This window comes from Notamacropus eugenii, chromosome 5, assembly GCF_028372415.1.
Source record: "Notamacropus eugenii isolate mMacEug1 chromosome 5, mMacEug1.pri_v2, whole genome shotgun sequence".
NCBI lineage: Eukaryota > Metazoa > Chordata > Mammalia > Diprotodontia > Macropodidae > Notamacropus > Notamacropus eugenii.
Genome location: NC_092876.1, coordinates 233,827,040 through 233,853,937, shown reverse-complemented (window position 1 = coordinate 233,853,937; position 26,898 = coordinate 233,827,040). Strand labels below are relative to the sequence as shown.

Sequence of the window (26,898 nt, the reverse complement as noted above, 5' to 3'; positions counted from 1 at the left end):
AGTACCACTATTAACCATTTGGTGAAAACTTAAGTTCATAGGGATAACTGCTCTCTGCTTGTGAACGAGATAGAGTCCAAGACTCTTTATACCAGAAATGGAACACAACACTACCTTCGGAGATTTTAATAAATGTAGGGAACACTGCTAGCACAAGAGTTGCTGTCCAAATAGACTGACATACACAGGCCAATGTAGCCTCTAATGACAGAGTAAGATAATGACAGGCCCCACTCAAAATCAGCAGGAAGAGGAAGATCAATCTTGGCAGAGTGAAGGAAAAATGCTGGCTTTCTTCATGTTAGCTCATCTCATACATATCTATCTTCAGCAGCTGCCCAGTACTGCGGCGCTCTGCATTAACTACACAGTGGATCAATAACAATTACACCTTCTCAAAAACATGACACATAGCAGGATTGGGTTGACATTTCACTTAGGCCAACATTGATCTCAGTGCATCTGATTCCAGCCCTAAATTCAAGTCAGGCCTGGGTCTCGTTGGAATAAACACAGAGTTAAAAACAAAAAAGGAAACCAGCTGCTTGCTCCTGGGTTTAGAAGTAAACACCACGTCCATCTGTGCATTCCACATTTTCAATCTACTCTTCTTCCTGTTGCTACCAGCAATTCTGAAGTTGATCAAAGACTATTTTTTTATATGATTTACTCACCGTGACATCAATGTTGATAATATCTCCATCCTGAAGAGGTCGACTGAAACATAAACAGAAAAAAAATAATGGTGATAGACAGGCCTCAATAAAAGAAGCACAAAAATAAACACCTAATGACTACCATCACAAAAACCAATGAGACACAAAGATAATTTGGAGTGGAGAAGGGAATAAATGGAATAACTATATCTAATCTTCAGCTCTTGCTACTTAAAAGAACAAGTATAATCACATGGATTTTTACAAGAAATATCTAATTCAAACTTATTGTCATTGTGTGAAAACCTACTGCTCATCAAAAGACCCTACTTATTGGTGGCCTGGTATTTCTTTGCATGTAGCCAAAACAAGGGATGATGGCCAATATTTGCATACATTCAGATCATTATCGTCATTAAAACCTAAAGTGATTTAAAGAAACATTTAATGTACAAATCCACCATTCTCTCCTCCCCCCTTTTTTAAAACTACATGCTTCTTCAAGAGACTTTAAGCTGTGGTTTAGAAGTGTTCTGTCAAATTAGAAGCACTAGGACTTCATAATCAGTGCTTTACCACATATAACTACGGAAGCTTACAGGTGGGTTTCAATTAAACCAGTGTCTTTCAACATGGGCTGTAGATCTTGGTTTCAGGTTTTAGTGAGCAGGGGAACAATGTGTTATTAAGAAATGAATACCTGTCAGGAATACCATGACACAGCACGTTGTTTACAGAGGTACAAACGGATTTTGGAAATCCTCCATAGCCTAGAGGTGAAGGATAGGCATTGTGACGGATTATTTCCTGATGAACAAGAGAATCTATCTCTTCAGTTGTCATGTTAACCTAAAACATTAAATTTTTTATTTAAATGTATGCTGAGACAGTTGAAGATTTTTTTTTATTTAATAAATGTGACTGTGGCAGAAGAAATGCAATAAAGTTTGTTTCACACTAGTTTGTTACCAAAAACCATAGATACAATATTTTAATGGCTTTCATGAGTCTTAATAGTGACCTAAATTTTGTACCATGCTGCTTAAGTGAGTATATGATACTGTTAACAGCACATATTACAAAATAGAATTTTTTTTTAATTTGAAGGATCATGGAAATTCTCTATATGCAATTAAACAGTACACATGTTATCGTACCCTGTTATTCCTTGAAATGTGCTCTTAGACAATGTCTCTCTCCCATTTTCACCACTGGTCAGAATTCCAGGGTTGTTGTAATGTTGGAAATCAAGGGCTTAATTTGTATGATAAAGTTAGAGAACTAGGCCAACCTTGTGTCCCCTAATCTAGACAAAATTTTAAATTGGGTTTGATGGAAATTGTGTGAAGATTGTGGACTTCCATTTTCTAACAACAGTCTTTGAAAATGCTGTTTGCTTTATTGGGTGAATTTTAAAAATTCATATCTGGTTTCTAAGGACATAATTTTATTCTTGCCTATCAGTTTTCTGTAACTGTGGGGAAGCATCTAGTATACCTATTTATCCATATTTTGTGCAATAAGCATCTGGTAGAATTATACAGTATCAAGCCCTCTGTGAGAGTTCAGTAAATATCTTACTGAATGAGGGGTTCAGCTTTTGATGTATTTTTATTTCTCCATTTCACAAATGACTTAGTTCCCCTTCCCCCCACTAGAAGGCACTTAATTGCTCCAGAACCCTTCAAACTTATAATTTTGTGAGTGCATGAGAATTTTCTGAAGAATAAGGGAAGAAAATCCTGCCCCAACTTATAACACACAAAGTTGGGATAAGAAAAGTTACATTCTTTGTTGTAAGTGATCTACTGTTGCTACAATTGTTTCCTTCATGGGTAAGGACTATCACTTTCACCCAATTACTCACTCTAAGAGTTCCTTACCTGTATGGAAGGAGGTGCTAATGAATATAATTTCATTTGTAAGTCCCTCTACCTAAACTCTACATCAACTTTTTCAGAACCACAGGATATTCCAGATAACCACTGAAGAATTCTGCTATTCAAAAGACCACTAAAGGATAGTGGGAGCCATTGCAAAAGTACATAACTACACAGCTACTCTGATGGTGGCTAGAGCTTTATGTGCTCCAGTTAATGGTAGAGTGCAGAGGGAGTGTAGGAGAGTGGAGTCAGAAGACACAGGTTAAAGACCTGTTTCTGACAATAGCTATATGATGAGGCTAGTCACATCATGTCTCTGTGCCTTGGTTTCCTCACCTGGGGAATGGGGACAACAATACTAGTACTGTCCAGGGGTAGCTAGGTGGTACCAGAGTACATAGAGTGCTGGGCCTGGAGTCAGAAAGACCTGAATTCAATTCCAGGCTCAGACACTTACTAGGTCTGTGACCCTGGGCAAGTCAATTAACCCTGTATGCCTCAGGTTTCTCATCTTTAAAATAAGCAAAGCACTCTAATATCTTTGCCAAGAAAATCCCAAATGGGGTCACAAAGAATTGGACACAACTGAACAACAATTTTATTAGGTTGTTGCAAAGATCAAACAACATAATGTATACAAAATGTTTTGTTAACATATATAACTAGGAGCTATTATAATTAATCTTCCAGAGAAAAGCAAACATCAAGGGAAAAGGAGAAGATGAGATCTAGCACAAAAATGACAGGAAAAACAGGAATAAGGAACAAATATAAACTGAGGGCAAATAGGAAGAGTTTCAAAGTGAAGACAGTATGTTTTTGATCCATTTGGTTAAGTCTTATTTGGGGAAAAGCAGCTGTAGAATTTTTTTTAACCTTAGATCATCCAGTAAATTTCACATGCATTAAAAATTATCTTCTGAATACTCATTCAGAATCAATGTAACCTTCCTCCTCTCTCCTCCCACCAAAGCTAACAAATTAGATATACATTAAAAGAGTTAAAAAGGTAATTTTTTTTAAAGGAAAGTGTCCATAAATAGACAGTCTACTTAATTCTCATGAAGCTACTACCTTTAAACTCTTTCCAGCTAGAAGGAGGACATGACGGGCCAATTGACAAGCTTGACGAAGTCCCTGAATCTGATCTTCCTTCTTAACTTCTATGCTGTCTCCCCAGTCTGGTACAATGCCTGTCGTCACATAGTCTGGCTTCTTTATGTGCTTGAAGAAAAAGGATTGAAAATGAAGATCAGAACGCTGAGCATGACAATGGGATCATTTTCTCAGACACAGCCTTCTGCTTCATGGCACTGCCCTTCCTGTTGAAGCATCGACCTCCCTAAGCCCAAAGAACAAACCCTCAAGGCTGCCTCAGTATTTCTTTAACTGCCCTTGTGAACTTAACATTGCCTGTTAGGATTGACTTCACATGTTCTGTTAACCTCATGGTGCTGAGATCCAAGTTAGACTACAGTAAACTTCTGGTCAAAACAAACAATTTCATTTTCTTACTCCTAACTCCATGGAAAACTTTCATATCATCATCATTGGTGAAAAATACCACTGAACTTCAAAACAGCCAAATGGTTAAATAAGAGCACTTTCACAAATTTAACATAAATGTAAAATTTGTACAAAAGCTAGCAGCTGACAATATTATTTCTGAATAGATATATCTAAAAAGATGGCTGTCAAGTTCACTGAAAAAGTTACCCTTTTCTTATTCTTTGCAATCATTTCCATGTAAAGAGTAACAGGACAGGGGGAGGCAGAAGTAAAAGACATATACAGATCCCTTAAATCAAAATTACCTGTAATGTTTCTATCATTTTTCATTTAAAAAGTACACAGTCTCTCTCCTAGAAAATTCTACATTAGTTATCACAAGTTGTTGGGCAGGATTCAGAAAATAAATAACAATATTCTACATACAAAGTTTCTTTCAGTCCCAAAGGATTCCTTAGCACTTTACAAACTATTTATAGAAATTGCTATGTAAATATGATTTAATAGTACACAATAATACTACACAGAAATTTAGGACAGGAAGCTGAGGAAGACAACACTATTGAGTTGAAATATCAGGGGAAATACTGAATGGCATTGAGGTTAATGTCTCCTCCTCTCTATGAAAAACATGATGTAATTTTTAGGACCTCAAAAGTTCTCTATTTTGTAAGTACCTCCAAGAGCATTCTGCTTCAATCACCAACTCACAGCTCTGATTTGTCACTATTTTATTGTGGAGAAATAAATGCTAGCTCTTCTGAGACTACAGTAGGTCTCCCTAAAAGAACTGATGACCATGACCCAGTTCTGTTGGGCGATTTGCTCAAGTCAGAACTACAAACAAGAGCAGAGGCAATGGTTACTATTGAGGCAATGCTAATACAATGCATTGCCGTTTTTATAAGTTTTTCTTTTCTAATCAACAAGTTAAATTCTTATTCCTTCATGGTTAATATCAAGTGCTAAACCCCTATTCTCTATGAGATGAAAGTACTTTGCCCTGGAAAAGGAATAGCTTTGTTGGTGTACACAATCTTAGCAAACTTTATCAATGAGATGGTATTTTTAACTTTTAGGAAATATAATATTTGTATCATATATTTGCTATGAGGGGAAAAATACTGAAAGAAAGAAAAAAGAAAATAATTGCCTTTGTGATAAACGTCTCCTCCTTTTTAGCTTTTCTGATTCTTCCCACATGATTCCTACACTTCCTTTACACTGAATTTTGAAAAATGGACCAATAGCCTTTTGTACGGATTGCATCCCTGAAAATCTCAAGGACACTTGGAGGCCTGACATCCTGTTTTATTTATTCTATAGAAATTATTTTAAAGCAGCAGCAATAATAATGGAACCATGAAAGTAGGGCTCCAGAAAACTATATCAAGTGTCAGTTTTAACCCGTTTCTTTGTGGTGTCCCCAACTCAGAACTCAAATCTTTGCTCTAACAAACAGACAAACAAACAAACATGATATGTGCCTTGTTCAAGGAAGGAATGCAAATTCAAATGGTGTGGAGGAGTTACTGGCTTAGAGTGAACAAATTCAATCCTTTGCCTGGAAGAGCCTATTAGAACTTCCAAAATGACTGTTTCAATGTCAAATCACAAAGCATGTAACAGACACATGATGTATATGTCCTCACTACCAAGAGAACAAATCAATATACTCGATCTTTTGTGCAGCCAACCTTTCTAGGACTACAAAAAGTGGCAGAGAACAAGCTTCACAGTACCTGAGGAACTGGATGAGCTGAAGAGACTGCAGCAGGCAAAACTATCCTATTAGATGTGTATTTTTGTCTTTGGAAAAAGAAATATCTTCTTTGCTGATTGCTTGTCTGCTTGTGTAAGTAGAAAGGACTGACAGGTGAACAGAAAACTCTAGGACAGCCAGTCACATGACCTTTGAGGGAAAAAAATGTCTATTTAAAAACAAAGAAACACATGCATCGCTATGGCTAAAAATAATGTATAATATTTTAAAATTATTCTATATTTGATTCCAAAAGACAATTTCCCAGATGGAAAAGGAAAGCAGATAGCACAATGAGTTTTGGCCCATAAGATTCATTACTTTGTATACTATTGTAGCATATTTATTAGCTAATAGTTTTTTTAAAAATGTTTGGCAATAAAAAATACTTCTCTAATGAAACACAAATATCTGCAACCATCTTGCTATGTATCAGATCTGTGGAAAGATTCTGTGGGATGCATCCTGTATAGACAGAACCAAGAGGACCCTTGATTCAGGTTCCTGTTTGGATTATTTCACCCTCAGAATGATTTTCTTCCCAGTTACACAGACCAGCTGCCAGCAGGACCCCTTGACCTTGATCAGATTACTATGTGTTAAGCTGTATACAGTGGGGCATTACAATGAAACACAGTGGTAAGTGTTTGAGTCAGATAAAGAATAACGGACATGGCAAAAATTTAGGGACTCACACAAAAGGGTAATGAGCACAAAACAGAGATGGCATTAACGGGTCCAGAAGTGACTCCCTGGACCGTGCAGTTGAGAGATCCAAGAGACCAGACAAGCCACTTAGTTTCAGACAGTAAGTGTGAGAGGGATAGAGCACAGCATCCTCTCATAAAATGGTCTCAGAAATCAAGTCTCTAACTGGATTTGAAAAGGACATTATTCATGCCAACTTGGCTAGTCAATAAGTCAGTCTTTTTCATGGAGCTCTTTCAAGTACTTTCATCTGCAAAATAAGGCTTGTTTTTTGCTAACTGGCTTTAGCATTAACTAGTATTTTAAAAGAGTTGATAAGACTAAACAAAATAGTACCAGTAGAAAGACAACATGGTGGTGGTAGAGCACTGAACCTGAAGCCAGGAAGACCTGTGTTCTCCAACACTAACTAGATGTGAACCAAGGGTAAGTCACTTAGCTTAATCTCACTGGGACTCAGTTTCCTCACCTGTAGAAAGGGAATACTTATAGCACCTACCTCACTAGGTTGTTCTGAGTCAAAAAAAAAAAAAAAAACTAGATAAAGTATATAAAAATGCTTTGTAAACGTTAAAACACATACACATGTCAGTTATTCAAAAGACTTAAACATGTAAAAGCATCAGAAACCTTATTAAAGTATTTTTTTAAATGTTCCTTCCATATACTAAACCATACAAATGAGGAGCAGAGTAGCAGAGTGGAAAGAACATAGTATTATTCCAGTGATACTCTTAGGCCAATACAACAAAAGGATCAAATAAAAAGGAAAAAGTTCAATATGTATAAAAATATTTATTGTATCTCTTTTCATGGTAACAAAGAACTGGAAACTAAGAGGGTGCCCATCAATTGGAGAAGAACTGAACAAGTTATGGTATATAAATGTAATGGAATACTGTTGTGTTGTCAGAAAGAGACAATTTCAGAAAAGCCCAGAAAGATTTGAACAAACTGATACAGAATGAAGTAAGCAGACCCAGGAGAACAATTTGTGCTTTAATATCAATATTACAAAAGCAATTTTGAAAGACTTAAGAATTTTGGCTAAGTCAATCATCAATCACGATGCTAGAGGACTGATAATGAGGAATGCCATTTACCTCCTGAGAGACATGATAGACTATTATGCAGAATGAGACACACATTTTTGCACATGACTAATATGGGAATTTAATTTGTTCAGTTGTGTTTATTAGTTATAAGTTTTTTATCTTCTCTTTTTTTTAACATTGAGGGGAGGTGAGAGGGAAGAAAAAATAAATGATTGATAGTTGAAAAAATTAAGTAAAAAAAAGAAAGAACATGTAAGAAAATACTAATCCTATTTCCTTCATTAAGTTTGTGATCTTAGGCAAACTATCTTACATGTCTGTGCTTCTGTTTCTTCATCTATGAGTTAGTTATAATAATAAGAACCGACATTTATACAGAACTTTGAAGTTTACAAAACCCTTTATGTATACTACCTCATTTGAAACTTGAAACAATCCTGTGAGGTAGAACATATGATGAATATACTCATTTTACAGATGAGGATACTAAGGCACAACAAGGTTAAGTTATTTGCCCGTGGTCACATAGCTAATAAGGATAAGAAGTGGAATCTGAACCCAGGTCTTTACTCCAAGTCGAACATACTTATCACCATTCCAGGGCTGTCTTTTTCTAAATACCTCACAGGATTATGATCAGTCTAAAATGAGACAAAACCCATTAAGGTACTTTGCAAAATTAAAAGGACTACACAGAAGGCAGTATAGTACAATAGAAAACACTAGACCTGGAGTCAGAAGGTGGGATTAACATTTTAGCTCCCACACTTCCTAGATGCATGACTAAGCTCTATAAACCTGTTTCCTTGTCTATCAAAGGGGGAAATGCTTACACTACCTACTTAACATGGCTGCTGTGAAGAGAGTTCTTTGTAAACCTTACAAGTCTATCTAATGGTTATCCCTGTTGCCATTCTTAAACACAAGGTGTCTTTCTTTACTGAATTGTTTTGTTTTTTTCCGAAAGACTGATACAGTTAGATTGAGCTTTGTGATTGGAAACATACATTTGTGAGATGTCTGGCTCTGGTAAAGGATCCAATCTGTAGCCTTGAAAGAGAAGATGTTGGGCTTTTGTTTGTGTTTTGTTATTGTTTTTTACATGTAATTTCTGTATGCCTTTTGTTTGATCACTTATATTTCCAGGCTGACTGCACATTACTTTCCCTCACATAGGCTTCTGCCAAAATGGTCTCCCTGTGGTTCCTGGAGCACCATATTTCATCCCTCACCAGGCTTCTCCCCACACCTGCATTGTTGTCCTTCAGCTTTCCTTCCTGGAACCCCTCCCTTTAAGGCTCAGCTCCCTTTTAAAAGTCCTTTTCTGCTTTTCATGCTGTTAGTGTGTCCCCAAAATAACTATATATATATCTATATACACACACATATACATATACATACATATATCTTCTATTTACTATCTGGGAACATGCTGCAATCCCCCAGGAGAATATGAGTTCCTTGAGGTCAGGGACTGCCTTGCTTTTCTATTTTTATCTCCAGTGCCTCATATAGTGCCTGACACGTAATAGATGCTTAATAAACATTTGCTGATTTATTGATTTACATCACATTTATTTCTTAACATATCTATCTCTTCCCTTGCTTCCCCTTACCCTGCCTTCCCTTATAGCAAAGATTAAAAAAAAGTGGTAGCTCCATGTATCAGCCACATCTGACAGCACATACAACAACCCACACTTGGTTATTATAATGACAGCGCTCATTTTGCTTTTTCTTTCATTTACATTTTTGTAGTCATTGTGTAAATCGTTTTCCTGGTTCTGCTTAATTCTTTCTGCATAAGTTTATATAAGTCTGCAAGAAAGATTTTTATCTCTGTGAGGTTCACTGAATAAAGAGTCATATAGAATCTAACTCCTGACATAGGCCTCATTAGTATCAGACTCTAGAAAATTAAAATACACAGACAAGACTAAGCACTGGACACTCAACAGCAAACACCTCAGTTACACCCAAAGGGAGTTTGTAGCATATTCACTGCCTGACAATCAGCAACCAAGAATAATTCATGGCTGACTTGATTCCATAAAGTCCAGTTGTGCAGCCCTCATCGTGAACAAGGATAGCTCTCTTCTAAAGTGCTCTTACAATCCCTGAGATTATCTGGAATATTCCTCCTGGAATATTCCAGATTAATAGTCTACAGTAGGAATGACAGGATCACTGACAATGTTCCCATGCCTGGTTTGGTGTCAGGAAATTTTCAGGGAGTTATAAAAAGAAAATGAATTTAAATTAACTTTAGATTTAAAAAAAAATAACACATTTAAAAATTTAAATTTAAAAAAATAAACACCCTTCATAATGATGCTGTGAAAAGCTAGAAATAACATTTATATAAAATGTAGTTGCTATATTTTGAGGACATAATTTAAATCTGTGATGTTAATAATAACAGCCAACATTTATACAATGCTTTAAAGTCCGCAAAGACCTTGACATATATTATGTTATTCTGTACAACAGTGAATATCCTATGAAACCTTTTTGGAGGAAGGGGAGATATCACAAAATCAAGCAACAACAAACCACACCATTCATTTCTACTGGGAGACAGAATTCCTGTCTAATTAACTCATAAGTATAGTGTGAGCCCATACTGGATTGGCCCCATTTAAGGGAATTATTTCTTGGTCATCTGGCTCATCACTACACTAACAGAAAATTCTTTCTTTTTTTCTCTTAAAGATTTACTGAGGTTTTTCATTTATCCCCCTACACCACAAGTCATTTGCCAATGTCTTCTCCTACACTTAATGAACTCTCCTTTGTAACACATAAAAACAAGCAAAATTAATTGACCAAAGAACCCTGACAGCATATGCAACATTCTGATCCCATAATCTCTCACCCCTCTACAGAAGAAGGAAACATACTTCATTATTGAGTGGACCAAAACTGGTTACCGATAGAAATTAATCACTCATACTCATAAAACTTCTTTAAGATTTAAAAATCTCTTATTTCATAACAAGGAAATAATTAACTCCAGCATTATTATCACCTTTTAGAAATGAGGAAACTAGAAATTGTTCTAGAATTATGACTACAGTCAAGTATAATCTCTCATAATTCTCTTCTAATAAAAAGTATTTTTGAGTTATCTGATTTTGTGTTGCATCTATTTTCTTTCTTTTATAATTTTTTAAAATTTTCTTTTTTGGGGCCAAGCTAATGATTTTATTGCTGTACAGGGGAAATTCCCTCTATCAATGGAGACTGGCAATTGTTCATGCACGTAGTCTTTGAGAGTTGCCCAGTAGAGTGAAGTTAGGTACCTTTCTACAACCACTTTAAGTCAGAATTAGGACCTGAACTGAGGTCTTCCAGAATCTGAGGCTAGTATTTTACCTCCTCTGACTTTCCATATTCAGTTGTTGTTGTTTTTTTTAAAGAGAGTGATCCAACCCAGAGTCAACTTCATATGATATATTGTCAAAGATGTATAATAGACTTCTCAAAGGATGTTATTTTGTTTTGTGATAGGTTTGGGTTTTTTTGGGGGGGAAGAGGTTTTTCATTTAACAAGAGAAAACAAGGATTCAGATGACATGTTCCATAAAAATCACTTTACAATCTCATCCCAACATCCAAAATTATTCAAGGGGACCAACAGTTATCAGGACTTCCACAGCAATAACATGAAATCCTGGACTAGTGGTCTGAGAATAGTTTTGATTCTACCATGTAAACTCTCCATGACTCAATTTCCTCCACTTGTAAATTAGGAGATTGGATTGGATGAACCCTAAAATCTCTTACTGACTCCTCTTGAGGGCTAAGGAATTGTGAATGCTGATGAAGCCTAAGTCAAAGCAGCCAAGTCCCCTTACAAGGTGGCTATCTACCAGTTTTACCCAGCTCTAGTACTGAGTCACAGAAGGGGAATTTTTTTCTGTCCACTGAAACACTACATCTAGGCATGAGACCAAACAGACTTGACTTGCATTATCTTCAAGAGACAGCATGACCTAGTGAGGTGAGTAGGGAGGATTTGGAGTTTACAAAGCCTGGACTCAAATCCCAATCAGACACTAGCAGCTGTATGTATGACCAGAGGCAAAGTACTTAACCTCTCTGGGGTTATATTGTTACTAACTACAAGAGCTCACATGTACATAGAGTTTTAAGGTTTTCAAACCACTTTATAAATGCCATCTTCTTAGAGTCTTACAACAACCTGGGAGAACTACATAGCAAAAGTATTATTATTTCCATTTTACAGATAAAGACACTGAGGTTCGGTAAGGTCACTGGTCCAGGACTACTTTTTCCACTATGCCTCTCTCATTTAGGTGGGAGCATAGATATCTTTTAGAAATTCTCCATGAGGATAAACAAATGTTGTCACTGTACCTGACTTGCCACAGAAAAGATTGATGAAAGACTAGATGCAGATAGAAACAGAGTTGACTGTATACTAGAATTCTAAATATCTGATTCTAAACTCTAAAACACAACCAGAAACATTCACTCTATTAACAATTGTAGCTATCCATGTGCCAAGTTATCTTATCAACTAATTCCGCATTCACAGGATACTTCTTTATTTGGAATGAAATCTTTTACCTCTATCCCATAAAAGACACACTATAAATGTTGTCACAAGATAACAGGATAATAAGGTACCTTACTGTGTTGTTATTCCACCAACTATTCATTACAAACTACGAGGAAAAAAAATCTAGTCCTTTCACAGGTGAAATGAAGAATGTACTTAAACCAACCACATGCCATTCTAAGATTAAGGTTGTAGTAAACCTGACTAAAAAAGAGAAATAAAGAAAAATTCTGTTTTATCAAATACAAACTAGCATAACAAGATTCTTCTCAAACCCACAAGAAAACAAAACAAAAATCTCTATGTCCAATTTTAATAGATGGCCCTGAAAGGAAAAAAAAAATAGTGTATCATAATTTTCAGAAAAATATTTTAACATTTTCTATACATTTCTTTCCCCTTTCCTCTCTCCCTTACCACTCCCAGTCAAAACAGTATTTTTAATACCTCTTTTCAACAAACTCTTAAGCTGCTGCATTCACAACTAATTTCATGCATCCATCTCATCAATCATCAGACAGGAACAACTTGGCCTGTTCCCATCAGGCCATACTTCCCCTCTTTACTGTGGTCCAGTGTTCTATTCACTATTGTTCAACCACAGTCCACAGATCATCTTCATTTTGTTAAGCTATTTGGAGGTAGGATGGGGGGCAAGAGTTATATAGTGATGCTAATTACCAAAACAGGCAGTCCATATATATATATGTGAGACTCCAGTGGGAAGGCATCAGAAACATCAGGAGGGTGTGGAGCTCAGGAAGGAGATTCTTTGTATCATCACTATTGGTCTTGAAACAGATCATCACAGTAAGGATATATGGTGTTGATTATTTAACAAAAACTCTGTACAGGTTTTTTTAAGGTAGCAAATCTATATGTTATTTGTTATGAATACTAGAATACTTACTGCTATCAAGTGTAATAATAAGAATTATTTTCAGTGTCACAAAAATTGTATCAGCACATAGTTTGTGCTGAACACTGAAAATTATAGTCAAGTGCTTCTTTCACTCCATGGAGAATCACACTGTGCAGTCTGAGCACCTCTCAAAATTACTGTGTGTATCCTGGATCTCATGGAATATTTTTCCTGTTTTAAATTTGTATTTACAATGTAAATCTTTCGTATGGCTTTAAATGTTCCCATATATAGTAATAGCATAATATACTGAGGGCTGCATTTTTTTCCTCCTTGAACAGATTCAGCCTCAAAGGTAGAATTACAGAATTCAAGTATAGTGGAGGCTGGGGTACATTTTAAGTGACTAATTTTGCTACACACAATGTGCCCTATATTTATTAGCCTTTTAGTCTAGGTCTGTTTTAATTGTTATCTGTTCACACAGGCTACACTCCATAATGAAATACTCCTATTTCACCCACTAAGCAGTGGGGCTTTTTATGTGCACCTCTATTAATGACCCTTAATTAAGTTGATTTTAGCCTTGTAAATGTGATTTTTCTCTTGGTCAACAAGTATTTTTTAAGGGAGAGGTTCAATGAACTTTCCAGTGGGTGTTTTTAAATGTTTCTTTTTGAACAGCTATAAAATTGAAGGAAGTTCACTTCTAGTGAGGTGTGGCCTATAACCATCTAAACCATTCATTTACATTAAATACATTTCAAGGGAAACACATGTTTTTAATTCCCAGTTATTCTGCATTTCAAAAGTATCAAGTGTTAGAGCAGAAAACAACTTATCACCCATAAAAATCAGCCTGGTACTAATTCACAGAAGCTGACAAACTCAACAGAGATAATATATAATTTTAAAGAACATATTGTAAAAATGTCTCTTTTAATATGATTTTTCTGCAATCATCTGCAAAAGCCAGGATCTGGTTACAAATCTGGTTATTTATAGTATGTTAATATGTAGTTGATTTTTACAATAGAGGCAGTTCTTTTGGATGAAGTGAGGACTCCACGCTAGATTTAAATAATACCAAATTAGGGCACCAAATCAGAAAATAAGCATGATTGGTAAAACATCTTTGGTAAACATGATCGGTAAAACATACTTTCAAATACAGGATTTATATTTGTTAATTATTTTAACTTTAAATCAGATTATTTAAAGAACAAGTTAACTTTTAAAAGGCATCTAATTCCGGCATGGCAGTCTTTGACATACTTTTAACTAAATGCTTAAAATAATAATAATAAAATGTTTCCTATGGCAGTCTCAGTAAGTAATATGCTATAGGAATACCTTTTGAAGAGGCTAATTTAGGAACTGAGGAAAGATAACACTTCAGTAACTCCAGCCAATTACCTAGAGTAGGGACACAAGCTTTTAAAGTACTCTGTTTCAAAACCAAAAGGGAATATGACAAAATGTATCTCTGTCTTCTATTTCTTAACCTAAAACACTGAAGATCTGCATGACAGTGTTGCTATCTTAGAAAAATTGTAGTGAGTGGAAAATTAAATAGACTGCATACTTAATACACCTTATTGATTTTTTATGATTATTCAAGATGCACATTTCAAGAATAAATGTAAAAGATTAAAGGTTTCTTCCAACTACAAGTAACCTGTATAGCAGAAGAGAAGCTCATATTTCACAAGAGAAAACCTGTGCATTTGGTGAATAAAAGAACAACATAGAGGAATGCCCCAGGCTGAAGCAGAAACTGATTGGGCAAAGCAGAAGGACAAGAGCCCTTGAAACTAAACAAAAGCAAATTCATTCTGTTGACAGATGTTGATTACATCAAAGCCACAAGGAACTTTCTCCTCCCCCCCGCCTTTTCTCCCCTAACAACCAATACCTATGTATTATCTATATATAGTGGGCCTTTAACCAACCACAATCAACATTATTTAACTTGTAAAAATTTCTAAGTCAAGTTAAAGAACAACGTAATGAGGTCTTAGCTAGGCTTCTCTAAACAGTGCATTCCATTCACATGGACATGTGCAGCCATGCTGGCCCACGCCATCAACAGCCCCCTTACTTCCAGGGGTTAACTGCTCTGGCAGCCAAATAAAATACAGAGAGCCATGTAATTATGGAGACCGTCAAAGGGCAGGCTCTATTTTGAAATCTATTTGCACAGACAAGGTCTTCCAATTTAGCTTACAGGAAACAAGCTGGTGAAGGGAGTCTCCTTTTCTCCAGATGCTTTCCACACTTTTTCTCCATTTCAGGAAATCATGGATATGGACACCATACATGACTGTTTCCTGGATTACAAGCCAAGATGACATTACAGAGAAAAGACTAAATCTGTTTTACAAGCCTGTAAAAAAACATTTTTCTCTAATTAGCAGCATTTGGCAACTCCCCTCCCCCAAGATGATAAGGCTACAGTGTTTATTAAACAACATTTTTAATAAGGATACAATGTAATTTAATGTAATTAAACAACATTTTTAATGAGGATACAATCCCATTTGCTATGCAGGTGTTGGGGGGAGGGAGGAGATTTTTTTAAAATGCTCAAAATATGGTAAAATACACAGACAAAATGTATTGGCACATATATTTGCCTAAAATAAAGATTCGCAATTGAGATATAAAGAATAGTGACTTTATGATTATTTATATCCAATATAGTCACATATTTTGAGCATAAGAAAATATGAAATACAGAGTGTTTTTAAATGGACAGAAAAATCTAACGTAAATGCTTTTTTTTTTTTAACACAAAAACATCATGTAACATTTGTACCAGTCATTGAATGCTGTAGTTGGCAGTTTCCACTAGACTAGAGTAAGCTAATAAAGAAAGGCCAATGAGGTTTTGTTTGAATTCCTACATTTTTCTCATATTAAAATTGGGCATACTACCACCACTACTTATGAAACCATTTATTATCTCTCTGCCTATTCAAATGAAGGTGAAGCAAATACATAACTAGAGTTCTCAGAATTCATCATTCAGTCATAAACTAAAGCCCCAGGGGTCACAGTCCTAGAGAAGGTAAGTTAGAAAGCTAGTAAGACTCAGAGCCTCTTCTATGTACAGGAAGGGTGACAGCCTTAGGGCTCCCTGGCCTAATAATAACAACATTCAAGTAACAGTGCCCAGGTCACGACAAAACATGACCCTCTCCATGGCTCTTTCAGGAAGTTGGCTCCATGCCATCTTTTTTTTTTCCTTCTTTTTCTATCAATAGCAATTGATGGAGTATAATGTCAATGACAAGAAGAAAATTGAGGGGAAGTTCTCATTTTGCTTCTTTAAAAAAGTTGAATTGCTAATTCTCCGATAACTATTCTACTCCTTTGTAATAAGATAAAATAAACTATCCTCCAGCCTATGGTAAATTGTGGTGGGAAACAAGAATATTTACTACAGGGGTACACACTGGAAAAGTAAGAAGAATAGTATGCTAGAAACCTAGCCCACATTTTTTTTTTATATAAAAAATTACCATAGTAAGAACTCATACTGTTAGTCCAAAGCTAACAGAAGATTATTTACTAGATGAGAGAGGGAGGGAAGAGGAAGGAAAGAATGAAGGAAGGAAGGAAGAGAGATAGGGAGGGAGGGAGGGAGGAAGGAAAGAAGGGAGGGAGAGAGAGGACTAACTTGTGTTCAAATTTCTCCTCAAGATGGAAATCTTCCTTTTCTAAATCAAAATGGAAAGTTAATTAGCTTGCCTTTATAATCTTACTATACATTAGCAGATTTCATTGCCCGTAAGTTACACTTTATAGAAAAGTAGAATTCTTTTGCATTTTAACAATACATATACACAGGCCAACTTTTTGGACAAAGAAATATTGTATTCTTCTTGGGAAAATAAAGAAGTGATATAGTAATATCATAATTAAAATGTAATACTTTAGTTAAGCCCTGTGAAAAAATATCATCAAAAAACTATTTCTCTTCTGGCTTTCTGAATCCAGCAACATCACATATGTAGAAAACAAAAGACAAGTGCTAATTAAAGTAGAAGCACAGAACAATATGAAATGAATCAAATCCAAAAGCTCGGGCTGAGTAGTATTAAGAGTTTCACACTGGTGGTACCTAGGGAATATAGACTCCTAGTTAACATAAGACATCTGGCAAATTTCAACTTTCTAAAGTCTAGCAAGAGAAACATTCCTTTTACCTTACACACTTTTGGTGAAGATGAAGAAAATAAAGGAGTTTGCAATAAAACACACAAATCAAAACCAGAAATAGCAAGTTGATAAGATTCACACACTGATTTGAATCTTATAAACAATTTATGTAAAAAGTTCAAGTTAAAAACAGAAAAATTATTACTACTTTGCAGCATCCTTGCCTGCCTTTAATTTTTTTTTTAGAGAATAGATCATATACATTCTCCTGTCATACATAATCCTATCCAAAATATGAGTTATTTAGGACCAAAATCACATAGTACTATAGGAAACCTAGGAAAGAGGACAAAAAAGTCTCATTGCTGCTGACTAGAGATACAGCTTTAATATGCATTGTTTCTATTGTATTAAAGTGTATGAAAACAACTAGAAGAATTTGGGGGTTTCATTTTGCAAAAACACCAATGATGCTCTATATGTAGCATCTTGGAGCTAGTTGGTTTTTCCCCCCAGTATGTATGTGTACCATTTAAAGTCATTTTTGCAAACAATTGGCATAAAATAGCTCAGAAGCTTCTGTCTGGGCTGAACAATGCAGTATCAGTGCCTTTAAAAAATCTACACCAAAATGCTTTACATGCAATGTTTTCATTGATTGCATAACTCCAGGTGAAGAACAGAAAATAAAAAGAATACATTTGAATACAAATTCTGTACTGGATGGTTTTGATAATTGTGTGGATTTTTCTCTCTGCCTTATCACCATGCAATAGAAGAGATGGTCACCAGAGTCAGTAATCACAACCTAAAATGAAAAGGCGAAGGCTTTAGGAAAGCAATGTACTTTCATGTTTCTGTGATTGAATATACATAACTCTAAAACAATAGAAGCTAAGGTCACACTTCAAAGGGTTATTTTCACAATGAAAATAAAGACAAAATGTACAGCAGACTGTAATAAAAACGAATATTTCATATTTTCTGAGAGTGGCTTTCTTTGGAGCTGGAATAGTTATATCACCAAAATATTGAATATATAATACATCTGGATTCACAAGTGGCTAATTGCCAGCACAAAGGTCCACCTACCCTCATGGTTTTAGGTACTAATACAATAACTGGAGAGTATCCCAAAGAGCACATACTTAAAAGGGAGGCTGTTGAGTATTTAGTCAGGTATTATTCTTCTTTGGCAAAAGAGATACCAACTATAAAATCATTTCCTCAACACCAGATGGTTTTTAAAAGTACCTATAATTTCTATTTTTATTTAAACAAGCTGCTGCTCACATCTGAAAGTATGATTTAGCTTAAAATGCTATCTCTTACTGATGGAATTGGATAATATCTGTCACACTTGGTGGACAGTTAAATCCATCTTCACATTTTTATATTAAAAGGCTTTGATATAATTGTCCTAGTAGTGAAATATTATTTATAACCTTTTGAACTATATTTCTAATACAGACATTAAAAAAAAGAACATATCCATTAAAGGGAGACTAAGAGTGGGGAACAAAATGCAAAATGGTGGCTAAGCCAAAAATCCATTGTTATTGTGAGGGAAAGTCTTACAGGATTTTCTCCACATTTATCTAATTACATTTTACCTAGGCTAACAGTCCAATTATTTTTTTTATCCCCTGACTGCTAGCTGGTTGAGGGTAGGCAAAAATCAAACTGTATTGACTGGCAGCAAAAAACTGGTTTAAAATTTTTTAATGTGCCACAGGTAATTTATATTAACAAATATACAGCTACACCATCCTATCTAACCTTCTAATACTAGAAACTCCAAATTCTAAAAAAGGAAGAGTTCGGAAGTTCATAGGTACTGTCTGATTAGGTAAATTATGAAAGATTCAACTTCTGTTCTTATCCCAACTTCCTTTTCAGACAAGGGAACTCAAATATCACCGAATACAGGAAAATCGACTCTTCTACCAACTGGCCTATCATCAAGTTTGTAAAACTTAGGTATTCATCCAAACATCTAAACTGATGTACCAGTAGTTTTCATATTTGTGCATGGGGTTGGGGGGAAGAGTAAATGATGTTATTGGAAGAAGCTATTTACTCAAAGGTTCTACTACTGTATAACTAAGTCACTCCCCAAGTTTATTATAGAAAACATGCAGTGGGGTTTTATCAGAAAACATCCATTTTTCATCCTATCTTGAAATATTATTCACTCAACAGTATGATTACTCATAAGCCCCTATGTAACATTCAATATCCTGAATAACTGACAGAATTATGGACCAAGTTTTGAAGAGTACAATTAAAAAAATGCTTGTAATGTGAATATTTCATATGAATATCAAACTAGATTTTACCTCACCTTATTGCTTAAAATGTACAAGGATCTTTTCTTTGCATAAAATTCCCTGTTTATTAAACAGTGATAGAGGAAGAACTTGTTTACATTTCTAGCACCACCAACATACATCATTTATGACAAAAAAAAACAAGCACTCCATGAGAAATGCTCAATCACTGTCAATCACACACAGTAAAATATACATAAACCAAAGCAAGTGGTGTGAACTGTATTAAATTCAACCAAACAGAGAATTACCAACGTAACAAACAAAAAAACAAATAATTATAGGTGACTCATAGACCTATTTACACAATACACAAAATAACTCAGAAAGGTACGTAACCATAGAAACCTAATAGCCTAAATTCAGTATCTTTGAATTTTGTATTTATTTAAACACACTGGAAATAATGTCCACATAAAATCAGAACCTTTCTTTTAAAGGGTTATCTTATTTATTGTCTGATGGATGATCAAAATAACTTTTCATTTCAACTAAGAATTCAGAGGATATTTTACTAACATAATGAAAAAAATATATACAAATGATTTTTTTCTATTTTTGAGACAGCTATTTTTTAAGACTACCAAACTGCTGATTAACATGTGAAAGAACTCAACTATATGAAATAAATCCCATGATATCAGAATATTAAAAATGCATCTGACACACAGACTTTTCTTAAATCTCACACTGTTGCATACACTGCCCCCCCAACCTCCCCTAATTAACTGCTATAGCTAAAATGTTATTAGTCTTTTCTGTTATAGTTCTTTTTCAATGACAATTACAATTTGCATGGTTTAATATTTAATACTATGATTAGTACTAATGTCCTATATTTTACTTCCTAATCTAAATGAGTAAAACATTATTTTGTAGTTCACTGGCTCCCACACTTAAGATTTAATGTTCAGTGTGTATTTCATTATGTAGATGAGCAAGGGATGTTGTTTGACATGATTTAAATGGGTCAACAGTATTTTCCTAGTCACATTAATCATTCAGACAGCTAGAATGAAAAAAAAAATAGGCTGTGAACATTAAAACTAGAAAACCTGTTAATGCCAAAGACACTTATCATTGGTCAATTACCTATGCATGTGCTTCTTGAGAAAACAGAGTAACAGACATCACAAAAGTATTTTGTTATTTACTCAGAAAAATATTTCAAGGCCACTGGCTCTATTTTCAAATACTAGGTGGGTCCCACAGGGCCAGGTCTCAGAGGTAGCAAATTGCATTGAAAACTAACACAAAGTAGCAATGTAAGAAAACACTGAACTGTTTCCTACTCAAAGAGAAAGAAAAAACTGGGGAACTCAGTTCCTAGAGCGGGTAAGAAAAGGAGATTGGGCCAGTGTATATGCGTAAATTATGAGTCTGTAAAAATTCCAAGGATGACAAAAATATTCCTTCAGAGTGGACTCCCATTTTGACATGGTGGCTGCCTTAACTCCAAGTAGGTCAGCAACCCTGTCACCACCAAGCAATGACTCTTGGCTCTGTTGGGAGTTAGGAGTGGTAAGGAAAAAGGTGCAGAAGAAAGGGCTAAATATTCTTTAAAACATAGCTTTGAATCTCCTCAAGCTAGTCCCAAATAAAACAAAGCATGTGTTTTAGAATATGAAAATCAATAGATAATAAAAATGTGAGAATATTTTCTTTCTTTCCTTGAGAATATTTTCAAAATCAAACAAGGAACAACTCTAGAGTTTACTTTCTTTCTAGCAGTGGACAACACTGGGACAACTCTAGAGGAGTAATTCAGTTTATTACTGGGGGAAGTCAATATGGCTAGTCACATTATCAAAGGCAATTTTAGAAGAAATACCCATTCTCCTCACTCAGTGGCATGTTACATATAAATTAGGCTCTTCACACAACAAGTATGAACATGACCATCCTACTAACAGGTCTTTATTCCCAAACATAAGCTTCTTAAGAGTTCAAAGACTATGATGGAGGGGATGCTTGCCAGTGCACATATCTACAATATTAAGCTTTTTCATTTTGTTTATCTTTCTTGCGATTGGTTCTGTTTCTTCTAGATCCCATGGAATGAGCAGTAACAACTTGGGAAAATCTAAAAAGTTCTCTAAGATTTCTTCTTTATTAAAAACTACTTCAGGTATTAGAACAGGAACTATCTGTTGGCTTTTTATGGTACCTTTTCCAAATGCTGCCTTTCACTGGCATGGAAGTGGTTGTTTGTGACCGTTGTGATAACCTAGACTTAGTGTGATAACTCCCACTTAGTCTCTATATTCCTTCACTCCTATAGTGAATACTGCAGCACTGGATTTGGAGAGAGAGCAGCATAGTGTCTACACCCTAAGGACACATTTACAAGAGGTAAAACCAAAGTCCAAGGCTTCTATATACTTAAGTTAAATCAAGTCAAGTTGGGAAACATTTATTAAGTGCCTACCACATGCAGGTACTGTGCTAAACACTTGAGATACAAAGAAAGACAAAAACCAGTTCCTGCTCTCAAGAAACTCAGGATCTACTAGGAGAGATGAGAAGCAAAATACTGTGTACAAACAAGATATACACAGGACAAATGTGAGATATTATCAGAGGCAAGACAGTGAGATTACAAAGAACTAGGAAAGGCTTCTTGCAGAAGGTGGGATCTTAGTTGATACTTAAAGTAAGCCACTGAAGCTAAGAGGCAGAGATGGGGAAAATGAAAATTCTAGACATTTTCACAGTGAATTGGGATTTCACACTTGGAATTGGGAGGAGAGTTTTGTTTGAGGAACAGCAAGGAGCCAGTGTCACTGGATTTCAAAATACATGAGGGAATGGGGACTGAGGAATGGTGGAAGTAGACTAGAAAAGTAGAAAGGTTATGAAGGATTTTAAAAGCCAAACAGGATTTTATATTGATTTTGATTCTGTAGGCAACAGGGAGCCACTGAAATTTGTTGAATGAAGGGTGAAGGTGGGGAAAACATAGTCAGACCTGCCTTTAGGAAGATTAATTTGACAGCTGAGTGGAGGACAGGCTAGAGTAAAGGTACTTTAGACTGAGAAACTAACCAAAAGACTGCTTCAAAAGTCCAGGTATGAGGCAATGAGAGCCTGCACCAGTGTCACAGGAGAGAAAGGAGCATATACAAGACATGTTACAAAGGTAGAAATGATAGGACTTGGCAACTGATTAGATGGGGATCAGGGATGAGATGGTAAGGAATTGAAGATGACACTGAGGTTCCAAGCCCAAGAAACTGGAAGGATGCTGGGGCAGGGTACACAGCTAGAATGTTGAACTTAGAGTCAGTAAAACATGAGTTCAAATCCTGCCTCAGACATTTAACTGTTATGTGAGTGGGCAAGTCATTAACCTTCGTCTGGTTCGGTTTCATCATTTGTAAAACAGAGATAAAAATATCATTGATCTCCAGGGTTGCTGTAAAAATAAAATGAGATATTTATAAAGTGCTTTGTAAACCTTTAATACTAGAGATGATGATGATTATGATGATGGTACTCTCATGAGTAATGGGGAGGTTAGGAAGAGGGGAGAGTTCGAGGAGAAAGGTAATACGTTCTTTTGAATATATTGAGTTTAAGATGAGATATCTCTTTTGAGATATCCAGTTGGCACCTGGAAATCTGACAGTGGAGGTCTCAAGAGCCAGCTCCTAGTACTCATTTAATAAATGTCTGTTAAGTGTGTCGTTCATTCAGTCAAGGAAAAATGACTGAGAAACTTATTCTAAAATATTTCAAAACTCTGATTTTTCTGAGACCCAATAGGTCATGAGATAGGTGGCTGGGGTGAGGTAAGTCCCTGATTTTCTTTGTTATTGTCTCCTAGATAATAGAGATATATTCTCTCAAGTCAATTAAACTGAACAAGCATTTATTAAGCATCTACTACTATGTGCTAGGCACAAAGAGAGAGATATAAAGATGAATAAGACATAGTTCCTGTCTTCAAAGAGTTTACAATTTAGTGTATATTCTTTTAGTGGTGAGTTTTTCTCAACTCCTTTATGAGAATCCTTAGGTTGGAGAATCTTACTTCTTAGAATTATTCCCACTTAATTGATTTTTTCCATTAAAAAGCCAAAATACGGGGGAGGAGCCAACATGGTGGAGTAGAAAGATACATATATGCTAGGTCCGAACCCACAGCTCAAAAATTACCTGTAAGAAGAACTCCCAACAAATTCTGGAGCAGCAGAAGCCACAGAACAATGGAGTGGAGGAGATTTCTGTTCCAGAGAGACCTGAAAAACTGACCCAAAAGGTCTGTCGTGTACCGGACCCAGAGCAGAGCCCAGCCCTGCCTTGGCATCGGCCCCGAGGGGAGAAGATCCAAGCAGGCTTCAGGGACAGAATCTCCAGTAGCCGTGCAGGTCCCTCCACCTACAGGCACCAAAGGTCAGTGAGAGGGTCTCTTTGGTTGGCCGAGAGGGGAACGGGGTGTCCCCGTGACTCGGACCCCTTGGGAGGCAGCAGCAGACAAGGGCTCCCAAAGCAGGCAGGAGCTCAGATCCATTGTTGAAGGTCTCTGTATAAACCCCCTGAGGCAACTGAGCCCCGTGAGGCGGCCCTGCCCCCACCTGAGCACCTGAACTTAATCTCACACTGAATAACAGCCCCACCCCCGCCGAAAGCCCTGAGGCTGGGAAGCAGCATTTGAATCTCAGACCCCAAGTGCTGGCTAGGAGGATCTGGAGGAGAAGTGGGTGTGGAGAGGACACTCAGAAGTCAAGTCACTGGCTGGGAAAATGCCCAGAAAAGGGGAAAAAAAATAAGACCATAGAAGGTTACTTTCTTTGTGAACAGATATCTCCTCCCATCCTTTCAGATGAGGAAGAACAATGCTTACCATCAGGGAAAGACATAGAAATCAAGGCTTCTGTATCCAAAACATCCAAAATAAATATTCAATGGGCTCAGACCATGGAAGAGCTCAAAAAGGATTTTGAAAATCAAGTTAGAGAGGTGGAGGAAAAACTGGGAAGAAAAATGAGATGCAAGGAAAGCATGAAAAGCAGTCAACACCTTGCTAAAGGATACCCAAAAGAATGCTGAAGAAAATAACACCTTGAAAAATAAGCTAACTCAATTGGCAAAAGAGGTTCAAAAAAGCCAATGAGGAGAAGAATGCTTTAAAAAGCAGAATTAGCCAAATGGAAAAGGAGGTTCAAAAGCTCACTGAAGAAAATAGTTCTTTCAAAATTAGAATGGAACAGATGGAGGCTAATGACTTTATGAGAAACCAAGAAATCACAAAACAAAACCAAAAGAATGAAAAAATGGAAGATAATGTGAAATATCTCATTGGAAAAACAACTGACCTGGAAAATAGATCCAGGAGAGACAATTTAAAAATTATGGGACTACCTGAAAGCCATGATCAAAAAAAGAGCTTAGACATCATCTTTCATGAAATTATCAAGGAAAACTGCCCTGATATTCTAGAATCAGAGGGCAAAATAAGTATTCAAGGAATCCACCAATCACCTCCTGAAAGAGATCCAAAAAGAGAAACTCCTAGGAACATTGTGGCCAAATTCCAGAGTTCCCAGGTCAAGGAGAAAATATTGCAAGCAGCTAGAAAGAAACAATTCAAGTATACAATACAATCAGGATAACACAAGATCTAGCAGCTTCTACATTAAGGGATTGAAGGGTGTGGAATATGATATTCCAGAAGTCAAAGGAACTAGGACTAAAACCAAGAATCACCTACCCAGCAAAACTGAGTATAATACTTCAGGGGAAAAAATGGTCTTTCAATGAAATCAAGGACTTTCAAGCATTCTTGGTGAAAAGACCACAGCTGAAAAGAAAATTTGACCTTCAAACACAAGAATGAAGAGAAGTATGAAAAGGTAAAGAGCAAAGAGAAGTCATAAGGGACTTACTAAAGTTGAAGTGTTTACATTCCTACATGGAAAGACAATATTTGTAACTCTTGAAGAAAAAAACAGCCAAAATACATAGCCAATACAAAGAAACTGTCTGTCAAATCATTCCAAAGGAGAAGTAGAAGACTCATTTTAAACCTGTGATAAGTTTGGATTTCATCCTGTGAAACAAGAAAAATTTCAAATGATCGATAAGCCCTAACCTGCAGTTGCTTCCTGTGTGTGAGCAACATATAACTGGAAGGTAGAAACTCATCACACCTCAACAGAGTGGAGATTACCACCTCTTCTTGAAGACAAATTTCTCCTTGTGATTATTTATACATTTGTAACTTCCACATCATTGCAGCACACTCTTCTTGGGAGTGGTAACGTGGCCCAAAGTTTCAGCCAATGCATACTTGAGCATAAAACACACCAGTGCTCTACAGATCATATGTACCTAATTATTTCCAAGTGCAGTATGATTGAAGGTGTTGGCTTTGATCTTAAAGTGTTTTGGGCTTGGTCACCTTGAGGATTTTCTGCTTCACCATGCATCATCAAGACAGTTTTAGACATCAGAATGACTAGAGACAGAATAAATTCCATTTCCTCTTCTGTATTTAGAAAAAAAAATTAGCTGGCAAGTAGGCTTCTGCAGAATGGTATGAGACCTGTTTCTTAAGGCATTTTCTTGATGATATATGAAAGGAAAGGCTATATATCATGAAAATCAAGTATGTGTTCAGTTGATGGGGAGAGGTAGGTAATATTCATGCTTTAAGATTATTTTATTTCTAGGGCTTTGCCATAATCAAATACACTCCATAACTGTTCTCATCACCTCAAATGCAATGCCTATGTAGTGGTAAGGATGACCTTGGTGCTGCAGCCCGATCATGTAATCAAAGAGGTTAGCCCTTATCTAGATTTGGTAGTAGATAATTAGGGAACACATAAAAATTCTTCCAGTCTCAGTTTCCCCCTCTTCCTGCCACCCTGAAACGTTCAGCCACAAGGCAGTAACCTGACAACTGGAATTTCTGAGCTCTGGTTTTATAACTGAGAATGAATATTTCCTTTTGAAATTATTCTGGCCCATAGCCTAAAGCGGATTACAAATATCATTCCTAATACCTAAATAAGTTAGAGTAGCAGCTATTCTTGAGTATACATTTGAACTTTTATATAAAATATTAAACAAAGGCTCAAACTAAAGATGGAGAGAGAGGGAGGGAGGGAGGGAGGGGGAAAGGGAGAGAGAGAGAAATTAAACTTTTGGTATCAGTAGCAACTTCGACAAAATTCAAATTTGGTCATCATAGTTTTAAGCCACAGGATCACAGAAGTAGGGTTAGAAGGAACCTCTGAATCCATCAGTTTCAGGGGTTCTTAAACTTTTTTTGTGTGTCATGGACCCCTCTGATAACTTCTGTGTACCCTCTTTACAATCTGACTCTTTGTGACCCCTATTTGGAATTTTCTTAGCAAAGATACTGGAGTGGTTTGCC

At 36.1% G+C, this 26,898-nt stretch overlaps 1 protein-coding gene across 15 annotated transcripts in view; it reads right to left on the bottom strand.

Annotated features, from left to right (window-relative positions):
* Positions 1 to 26,898, bottom strand: part of METAP1D (methionyl aminopeptidase type 1D, mitochondrial) — a 91,221-nt gene that overhangs the window by 14,890 nt on the left and 49,433 nt on the right. For 9 of the 15 annotated variants that reach the window (XR_011967682.1, XM_072612317.1, XM_072612312.1 and 6 more), the window contains exons 2-5: positions 5,791 to 5,960; positions 3,614 to 3,763; positions 1,357 to 1,505; positions 675 to 717 (exon numbers count right to left, since the gene is read on the bottom strand). Coding sequence is in view for 14 of the 15 variants with exons in the window: in XM_072612312.1 (XP_072468413.1) it covers positions 675 to 717; positions 1,357 to 1,505; positions 3,614 to 3,763; positions 5,791 to 5,960 (512 nt within the window). In the remaining variant the exon portion in view is untranslated. Of the gene's footprint in view, positions 1 to 674; positions 718 to 1,356; positions 1,506 to 3,613; positions 3,764 to 5,790; positions 5,961 to 15,247; positions 15,402 to 26,898 lie in introns of those variants that run through there. The other 6 variants (XM_072612319.1, XM_072612324.1, XM_072612325.1 and 3 more) reach the window with 5 other exon arrangements.